Source organism: Berghia stephanieae, chromosome 4 (assembly GCF_034508935.2).
Source record: "Berghia stephanieae isolate SIO BIC M18660-M18661 chromosome 4, UCSD_Bste_1.3, whole genome shotgun sequence".
Lineage (NCBI taxonomy): Eukaryota > Metazoa > Mollusca > Gastropoda > Nudibranchia > Aeolidiidae > Berghia > Berghia stephanieae.
The window spans coordinates 19,235,849-19,246,584 of record NC_088363.1 but is presented as its reverse complement, the minus strand read 5'-3'; the positions used below and the strand labels follow the sequence as shown (position 1 = coordinate 19,246,584).

Sequence of the window (10,736 nt, the reverse complement as noted above, 5' to 3'; positions counted from 1 at the left end):
CAGACGAGGGTCTGCATACATAAGTATACATGAAAACAAAGGTGAGAGAGGAGAAAAAAAATCATGTATAATTGGAGTAGGAGCTCACTGAAACATGGCCGAAAATGATGATTTTTCAGTTTCTTTTTGAACGTTTTGAGGTAAAAAAAGGTAATTGATTCCAAATTCTGGGACCGGACTGTTTTGGGCATTCTTAGAGCTTTTTATTCGGAAAAGGAAAGGAGACATCTTTTTGAATTCATGTAACAAGCACTGTCAGATGGAAAGGGGGTACTTTTACTATTTTTTTCTTATTCGCAACTATCAACAAATCGGTTTTGTCCCCATTCAATTGTAATTTATTTCTCCAATTCATTTGATAACTTCCCAATTCATCTTTCACGGTATTCAATTTTCCTGTTAAATCATAATTTGTGATTGGTGTCGTTGATCTGCATAACGTCGACATAACAATGATGTAGAGGACCGCGTGAACGAATGTCTCCAATGGGGTGATGTGTACAGCACAAAGAGTACTGGTCCCAGGACGCAGCCTTGGGGTAGGCCGTAGTGAAGAGGACTACTCTGACAGTGGGAGTTTCTAATCATAATATTTTGACGTGCGTCGTTCTGAGAGATAGGTTTTGAACCAGTTGAGTGGACGCAGGAATTATTTTGTAGTGATCTATAGTGTCAAATCGTAGCCATCGTAATGTTATAGCCTGACACTGACCAACAAATGACGTCAAAAGGCCAGTCTTTTGCCACAAAAGAAAACAAATCGTGAGTTGTATTCAATAGTTCAACCAATGAAATAACTTGTTTCCTTGAGCTCTACTAACGACAACTCACTACACGCTACACAGACCTAAAAAAAATGACGTCAAACTGCCAGTCCTAGAGGGTTCTAGTGTCAGGCTATATTATGTTAACGATGGCTACGGTCAAATGCGGATGGTCCATAGTTTTCGAGAAATCGGATAGTGTGTTGTTTTGGTGCTGTGAACTTTTCTGATTGGAGCTCGTGACTTGTACAGTGTTCATTCAATTGTTGGAGATTTTGGTGTATATGGTAAGCCTGTAGTTCTTCATTGTTGAAATAGAAATACTCTCAAGTCAATGCAAAAAAAGAAAAGAAATGTCCATGACATCTTAATGTTAAATTGAGCCTATAACTACGGTCGGTTATCAGACCTGCAAATAGTTTGAATCGTTGACACCAAATTTCTGACGAACCGCGTCAATTGGGTAACATTTTGGCTGAATAAACTCTAAATGAAGAAAATTATGTTCATGGTATCAATTATCAAAATTAGAACATTTTTATTTTTTCTATCTTTAAACTTTTTTGAGTTTGAGGAACTAAACTTAATCGCTATAATTATAAATATATTCATTCTTACTGGTCTTAGAAGTATGCTTAAATTTCAAATTCATATATCAAGGTCCTCTCTGGCATAATACCGTTATGAGACGATTAGCCATTATTTAGAAGGGAAAAATGACCATGGAAAGATAGCTGTCTACGTTATACGTACATGCTCAAACAATGACGTAATTATATTTCTTTCATATCATACTTGTCTTGTTACCTGCAAATCATTGAAGCATCGCATTGGAATCGGATAATGAAGTGGCCGTAAGTACTTTTCACGAGGATTTCACGAGGATTTCGCTCATACATTGCTTAACAGTTACTGGATTCATCAAGCCCCCACTTGCGCTGCTTTGTAGTCTAGTGGCACGACGCAACGCCCTTGACCTGTGAGGTCCCTGTTTCGAGTCCAACTCCGCTCTGAGCGGCGCAGGGTTGAGTCCTTGGAAAAGTCTCGTTGCAGGGAATACAAAAGGGAATTGTGTAATCTTTAATCAACCGCTGCTCTCATGATGAAACGGTAAGATAATACTATTATTACGGATAGTTCGAGTAAAAAGCGGACAGCCCCAGCCTCCCATTGGCCACGCATACCAAGCACTCAGTGAACATTTGACAGCCAATAGTTAAACCCACTTGTTGCTAATAATAGTGGATTGAAGGATTCAGTGCGCGGTTTGGCGTGACAAAAGCACACGCGGTATTTAGATTTTATTTTCTGTTTTATTTGTCGCCGATTAATGGTTACATTATGTGTTTCTCAGTGTCATATAGTTAGTCAAAGTTCAAGATTATCTTAATTCATCTTTTGTTTCCTTTAGTTAAAATTATTCGTCTTTTGGAATACTTTTAGTGTTTGTTCAAAGGAGTGTAGGTTTGTTCATTTCTCTTAGTTTAATTTCATTCTGATGACTGATGAGGCAATATTATAGAACTCAAAGAAAAATTGCTACTTATTCTGTTCTTGATATCGCGCGCGCAAACCCCCCCCCCCCCCACACACACGCACACACACACACACACACACACATATATATATATATATATATATATATATATATATATATATATATAGAGAGAGAGAGAGAGAGAGAGAGAGAGAGAGAGAGAGAGAGAGAGAGAGACATCAGTGGTCTAATCCGCCCAAAATTAAATGAAACATGATGCGCAAGGCTCGTATGTAGACTCCAGAGTTTTGATCCACCGATCGTTAAAATCGAGACTTCAGAGGTTTGATCCGCCAACCATCAAAATGGAGTTGACCCTTCAGGTTAATTTCTGTTGAATGTGATAAACATGCTTTCACTTGTGCGGCTATGTGGTCGCCTTCGGATTGGAAGGTCCAGGGTTCGAGTTCCGTTCTTGGTGGTGCATAGTTGAGTCTCACCATACTCAGGCGTAAAATGAATACCTGGCCGTTAACTGCATCGTCTCTGTCGAAAAAATGTACTACCGCCTAACAAGGGCCATGTGTCGTCCTACATGTTAAAGTGTTGTTGTTGGCCTTGAAAGCGCTTTGAATGAATGAATGAATTTATATAGCGCCTAGATCCAATATGTGCACAGAGGTGCTTTACAATATGCAAATAAAACAAAACAATAAATTAATAATCTAAGCATAAAATCTATCATATTTGAATAGCATCAATCAATTTGTAATTTAATTACCACGTACAGTGCTACAAGATGAAAATTTAGGATATCTATAATATGTAGGCCTGATAGAAATGTTAAACATCAAATGATTTTCTAAAGAGATGTGTTTTATGTTTCTTTTTAACATTTTCAAAAGTCGGACATTTTTGAGCTTTGAGCACGTTTAGTGGATATCACAGACTACCGGTGGATATTTCCCTAAATGAATGCTCTAATCAGTTTTTGTTGTTGGTTGTTGTCATCTTTCTCGGTGTAAGGGCTTAATTAAGAGTACAGAGGGGAAGAAAAAAACAAAACAAACAGCGGTTTACATTTACGCTACGACCTGATGAAGAGCAAGAAGCCTCGTTACGTAAAAATGTGTATGAAGTGTGGACTTGCGTAAATAAACAAACATGATGGCTCTCTAATTACACAGAGGTCAGGAGGGGATGGGGGCTGGAGGGGGGGGGGGGGGGGGCATGTGTTGATGATCTATTATCCGCATCGCAGCTTTGATAATAACAGAAACAACATTGTATTCGTATTATAATAACCAGATGTTGTGTGCGAGGAACTAATACCGCTACCGATGTTAACCTTTCGCGTGGCGGGATTCGATTTTACTTAAATCTTATATCATTTTCCTATCATATTCATCAATGATATATCTATGATATAACAACCGACGTTTACATAAATACAGGTCTGATCTCCAAACACAATTATGGGCCTAGTTTAACATTGTTGTAATGGGCAATATTTTGTGTCATTTTTTAAAGACTTCCATCACAACAACGAGCATATAAGGAGTTGGGTTATTAAATCTGCTAATAAGTGCACGTCGGCAACAACAAAAAAAATGAATTGAGCTTTATATAGCACAATATCCACTAAATGTGCTCAAAGCGCTTTACAAGGGGTCCCTGGTCAAAAGCAACATTTAACATGTAGGACGGGACATGACGCCTGTTAGGCGATATTACAATTTTTCTGACAAAGACAACGCTGTTAACGGTCAGGTACTCATTTTACACCCGAGTACGGTGAGAGAATGTGAGTAAAGAGTCTTTTCCAAGGACTCAACTATGCGCCGAACGCAAAGCTCGAACCCAGGACCTTCCGATTGGAAAGCGAGTGTCATACCACAAGACCACATAGCCGCACAACAACCGGACCACTCGAGATGTATTTGAAGTTCGAGGCCCGAGTTTCATCCTTGTCAATGCTTGGTGTCAGTGATTCGGCATCATCGAAGAAATTACGAATCTAGATACATTCTGTCTCGCCCTTAAAAAGTTATATAAGAAGATGGTCCAAGTTCAAGCCACAGCCTAAACACACATGGAGTCTACAGATAAAATAGAAATAATGAAAATATAAATAAACAGTCTCAAGCGGTATTATGTCGGGATGACTTAGGTGCTGAAATACTACTACTACTACTACTACTACTACTACTACTACTACTACTACTACTACTACTACTACTACTACTACTATACTATAATAATAATAATAATAATAATAATAATAATAATAATAATGATAATAATGATAATAATAATAAAAATAATGATAATAATAATAATAATAATAATAATAATAATAATAATAATAATAATAATAATAATAATAATAATAATAATAATAATAATAATAATAATAATAATCTTTATTGTCCAAATTAAAGGCAATTCATGTAAGGTAAACAATGCTCAGTTTGGTTCATGGTATGAACAAAAAACACGTTTACATTACAGACACAGCCATACACGAACATACACGCTTGCACATTGTTTCTACACATGTATACAAAAGAAATGAGCGTACATACATACATCTATACATCATACATACTACTACATACCTATACATACCTACCTACTACACTACCTACCTACCTACCTACCTACCTCTACCTACCTACCTACCTCTACCTACTACCTACCTACCGACCACCGACCACTACACTACCTACCTACCTCCCTACTACCTACTTACTACTCCCTAACTACCTACATACTACCTACTACCTACTACTACAAACTCATACTCACTACTACATACATACATACTACCTACAACATACATACACTACATACATACTACTACATACATACATACATACATACATACATCATACTATCACATACATACTATACATACATACATACATACATACATACATACATACATACATACATACATAACACATACATACATACATACATACATAAATACATACATACATACATACATACATACATACATACATACATACATACATACATACATACATACATACATACATACATACATACATACATACATACATACATACATTGTAATTGTCATTCAAACATTCATTCTTTGACAAGTTTGAAAATATATATGAAAAAACAAACACACACATGCACACAAACTCAAACACCGATACATCACATTCACTTTCGTTCATACACGAGCATGCACACACATACTGACACCAATAATATTCTCTAACATTAGTAACGTATTCTAATGAAAGATATTTGATGTGTAACATTATAATAATTTCCATTCAGGATCAATAAAGTCTATCCTATCTTATCTTATCTTATCTTATCTTATCTTATCTTATCTTATCTTAGCTTATTTGAATTGATTAATTACAAAAAAAATATTCAGTTATACAGTGGAACTTGTCAGTCTGAACTTAAGATAAAAACTTGAATAAAATAAACTTAACATTAAAATTTGATTTAAGGCATATTCTGTGAGCAAAAATATTTGTAAGCTCTGGAAAAAAAAGTTCTGTCTTGATTTGTTTTTTGTTTTTTTTTTTTTGTTTTTTGAAAAACTCCTTAATAGTGTTACATCTGGGGAGAACGCATTCAACACGATGGGACCACTTACAGAAAAAGACTTATTACTAAGGGATAATATGGTTCTTGGGACGATTAAGAGGGAGTCTTCAGCCGACCTTAGTGGAGTTTGATTATTTATTCATTTGTGAATAATATTACAAGCTTTAAAAACAATCCTTTCACTACCTGGCAACCAATGGAGATTATATAGAATTTCTTTTGAAGGGTCTTTGGATTTTTAAATCAGTTTTGAGGCTCTGTTTTGAATATTTTGAAAACGTAGTATCATTTTGGCCGTCGCCCCATAAAGCAATGAATTACAGTAGTCATACCTGCCGGTTACCAAAGCATGAACAATAATTTGTGAAGTACTCTCATCAAGAAGATGTCGAATTTTACCAATATTTCGTAAGTGATCAAAGCAAGATTGGCAGGTTTTTGTTACGTGATTCTGCATTGAAGCATCAGAATTAAAGAATAAGCCAAGATTTCTTATAGTTGCAGTTTGCTCTATCTTCTATCAAGATTTTTCCCTTTCTTTATTGGTGCCAATCAATAAAAGGTCTGTCTTAGAATCATTTAATTTTAGTTTATTTTTTCTAACATCTTAGTCTTAATTGCTAAGCAACAATTTTTAAATATTTAATTTCACTGTCTGTTCTTGTTTGGAAACGAAGTGCAGGTTGGAAATTGGTCGGAAATTTCCGATGTTATTGGGATCCAGTGACGATTTCTTTAACAAAGGCCGTACAATGGCATGTTGTAACTCACTCAACCCTAACACCGACTATATCCGTAGTATGCCCGGGCTTAGTTTTGCCCCATGCTATTTATTGTATTTTTCTGAGACAAATTATAGGCGTAGTATCAAAGCTAATGTTCTTAATGTTTACATGTTCATGGTAGTTGAATAAAAATATCTATGCACACGCTCATTTTTAACATATTTCTTCAAAGTTTGAAAAATAGCAAAAATCTCTAGGATTGAGTGAGTTAATCTGTTTGGAAAATCGCCAGTTTTTAGACATGTGTTGACAATTGACATGATTGACGGCGCGAGTAGTTCTTTGAACTTTTTAATCAGCCATGTCGGAACAATATTGATAGGACACGTTTTATTTGGGGCGACTGATAATATTTGAATTATCTCATTTTTGGAATGCAGGATCAACTCATGACAGTGACTATCGAGGTCATGACGTATCTTTGCAACTTTATCTACAAGGAAAGTTGAAAACGTTTCAGCCAGTTGTTTTGGACAGTTTGATGTGGGTAATTTTGATACCGATGGCTCAGTTGTGATCATACCAATTATTAATTTGAACATTCCTTTCGAATCTTTTGTGTGTGTTTGGTAGCTTTGTAGATTTGCCTGTTTCCGTCAAATCACGAAGATTTCCATTTTTTCTCTGCTCGTCTGCGCTGTTGTTTCGCTTTCCTGTCTTCGTTGAACCAGGTTTGGGCCTGATGGTGATGGATTTAGATTCTGGCTGTGCAAATTTATTCAAAATAGATAATTTTATTAGTTTTTCACTCACACTATTTCCTTTGGTAACTTTGTTTGTGATATCGGATGTATATATTTGCTGTCTTCAATTGTTGCATGTCAATGTTTTTGGTTTTACCGGTGACTATTTTTATTTTAATTGGTTTTGGTTTTTAAGTATTTCAAATTGCAGATTATTATGCTGTGGTCTGCAGGACCATCATGGTCTACAGCTACACACGAAATGGACTCATCATCCATACTGCAGATCAGAAGGTCTACAGTATGTCCCTTCTCGTGTGTCGGTTCATTTATACGGTGTTGTAGGCTTAGGAATTTTAAACTTTGAATAAACTGTTTTACGGACGAATCGATTTTATAATCGATATGAATGTTAAATTCGCCTACCATCAAAAGTTTAAAGGTCTGAGGGCCAAAATAGTAGTCAAATTGTGACAATCCTGTAAAAAGTTCGAATTTCCAAACAAAAAAACATGAAAAATGGGGTTATTTTCTATTTTTCATTGTAGGGAAAAAATACATTTTCTTACATTGCAAAGACTAAAATAATATTAGCATATGCTATCATTTTATTTGTAAAGTATAATATTATCGGTGTCTAATTCATCTCGACATAGTACTGTTTGGAGACGATGTGTCACAATTATAGTGCTTTTCCATGGATCTACCTAGCCTAACTCGTTTCACAATGTTTTATTTATCCCTACAAGAGGCCATATGTAAATGAAATATTATTTCACACTAGCTCCATCTTGGGGGCCTCCAATGTACTTGACTAGACTATAAAATTAGCTGAAACATCCTGTAGCTAAATACTCATTACCATTCTTGCCTAAATTATGTAGAGTGACATGGTCCTTTACCCAAGGGCATACATTTATATTTATACATATTATTAGAGGAACCGGAACATTTGCTGAGAAATATAGACTATTACGAGCAAACCCTCAGCTAATTTAATCATTAACCTACTGTTGTGTGGACATAGACATATTTATGTTGATCGAGAGAGAGAGACGAATCTATTGTTATCAACGATCAAATTCGACCTGGTAGTAATTTGGTCTGTAGGAGCGCGTAAATAAATATTATAGCAACAGGGTGGCCAGATGGCGATTCCCAACGTCACATGACCTATCCTGATGGCTACCACATTATTATGCTCTTGGTAGATTTAATAAACAATCATTTGAGTTAGCGGGGGATAGTAATGATAATAACCACATCTTGCTAAAGCATCCTTTTTTTTTAAACGTTAAAACCTCTTTATATAATAAATTATGTAATGTAAGACGACAACATAAGGCAATATGATATTAGTAAGTAATTTATAGCATGCTAATAAAATTGACAAATAAATAAAATTAGTTTTAAAAGACTTATATTATTTATGCAAAAATATTTTTTGAATGCTAAATCACATTATTACTTTTTATAGTTCAAGGTTTACAATATATTTTTTTCAAAAATAAGGGAGATAACTCTTTATTTGATATTGACATCGGGCGCTGATTTAATTTAATTAATGGAGAACCCACACGTATTTGCGGAGAAATAACGACTTTTACGAACAGACATTCATCTCTTTTAATAATTATATTGTGGAAATTAACTTGACTGACTACGAGTTTTATGACCTGGAAATTGTCAGCAATTTCTGAAATCGTACCTGATTTGAGTTACACTGAAAAGGAAATTATGTAGATTTCATAGTATATTCTGGAAGAATATCAATTTCGACAAAGTGAAATATGTTGTCCCTATGATCCCCAGCTTGAATTTAAAATTAAGTGCATAAAAATGTATAAATATAGAATTAAGAATTAATAGCGACACTTTATATATAAATTGAGATTATTTTTACGGTCTCTAGTCCGAACTTATGTGTGTATATTTAAAAAAAAATCACAGTTGCGCATTAAAAATTGGAACACTATGTGGTAAAAATGAACTAAGGTGACGTGTTGTCTTTGTTTTTAATCGATAAAAGACGACGGCTATAATAATAATAATAATAATAATAATAATAATAATAATAATAATAATAATAATAATAATAATAATAATAATAATAATAATAATAATAATATATTGAATTGTTTGTATTATTTTTGTCCCCAGAGCCATGGCATCAAGGTTGTCATTCCGGTGGCTAGTCACATGGTGTCTTGTCATCTTGGTAACCGAATCCTTTGCCTTTGATGACTATAGTCAAGAGAAAGGTAATTTAGTTGGTGTTCTTTAACCCTTTAAAGACGAGATTTAGTCCGGTTAAAACCAGAAATTTTATCCCATAATTTGCAAATCCATACACTTGAAACTACAGGTTGGAGCATTTTTATCAAGAAACTCGCGGTTTGGTTAATAGCATCGTAGTTACTGGTCTCAATGTGAAAACAGGATTATCGCACCAGGTTCAAATAACATTTTTCACAAACAGGGTCGAGGGTTTTGTTGACAGCTTCGTAGTTATTGTTCTCTTGGTGAGATCAGGCGTATTATTATCAGTTTATGATCAAATGGTGTCGGATTAAGAACCTTTTTTTAAAAAACTAAATCATTTAATGCTCAATCTGACACCATTCAGTATTTGGTTTAAATCCGACTTTCGCTTTGAAGTCCTCATACGACAGGTTTAACACTCAATCCTAGAGATTTTCGCTACTTTTCAAAATTGGAAAAATGTATTTAAAATGATCATGTACATTGATAGTTTTATTCAACTACCATTAACATGCAAAAACTAAAAACTTTAGCTTTGATACTAGATTTGTTTCAGAAAAAATGTAATAAATAGGCATGGGCGGTAAAAGCAACATGGGTAAACTACGGATATAGTCGGTGTTAGGGTTGAGTGAGTTAATCAACTTATTTGATAACCCAGATTTTTATTATAATTTCTGTATGTTATCCGACTTTCAATACATGTAATGTGCGCGTCGGATTTAGTTATACAGTGTAGAATCATTGAAATTCTGAGACATAAAGAAAGAAGGGAAAAAAATCATCTTTTCTACACTGCGATTTGAATTAGCTAGAGTAAAAAAAAAATCGGTATTTCTCCTATAAACTGCATCACGAATAAGGAAGTAAGGATAAACCAGTTTCACTTCAATTCCATTCCACATTTATTGTCATCCAATGTTGGTATTATGGCGGACTGAAGCGGATGCATAAATGTGAAATATAAATTTAAAATGATTCAAAATGAAATCTTAGGTTTATGCTCCTTTTGAAATTATATTCATTTTACTAAAAAGTAACAAAATAAAAAACACACGAACCTGTGCTTCGTATTTTTTAAAACCCTGAATTTCAATGTTTAGCATCTCAAACACCCCGACACAATTCCCTACTAGGGGCGATGGTTCATTGTTTAAAACTTTTAAAA

The 10,736-nt window shown here is 34.5% G+C and overlaps 1 protein-coding gene across 7 annotated transcripts in view; it reads left to right on the top strand.

The window, feature by feature from the left end:
- Window positions 1-1,031: 1,031 nt before the first annotated feature.
- Window positions 1,032-10,736, top strand: part of LOC144970166 (alkaline phosphatase-like) — a 37,915-nt gene continuing 28,210 nt past the window's right edge. The window contains exons 1-2 of one of the 7 annotated variants that reach the window (XM_078909519.1): window positions 1,032-1,051; window positions 9,467-9,567. In XM_078909519.1, the coding sequence (XP_078765645.1) occupies window positions 9,471-9,567 (97 nt within the window). In that variant the 5' untranslated portion in view covers window positions 1,032-1,051; window positions 9,467-9,470. Of the gene's footprint in view, window positions 1,052-1,593; window positions 1,875-1,957; window positions 2,229-6,992; window positions 7,107-7,154; window positions 7,295-9,466; window positions 9,568-10,736 lie in introns of those variants that run through there. The other 6 variants (XM_078909515.1, XM_078909514.1, XM_078909517.1 and 3 more) reach the window with 6 other exon arrangements.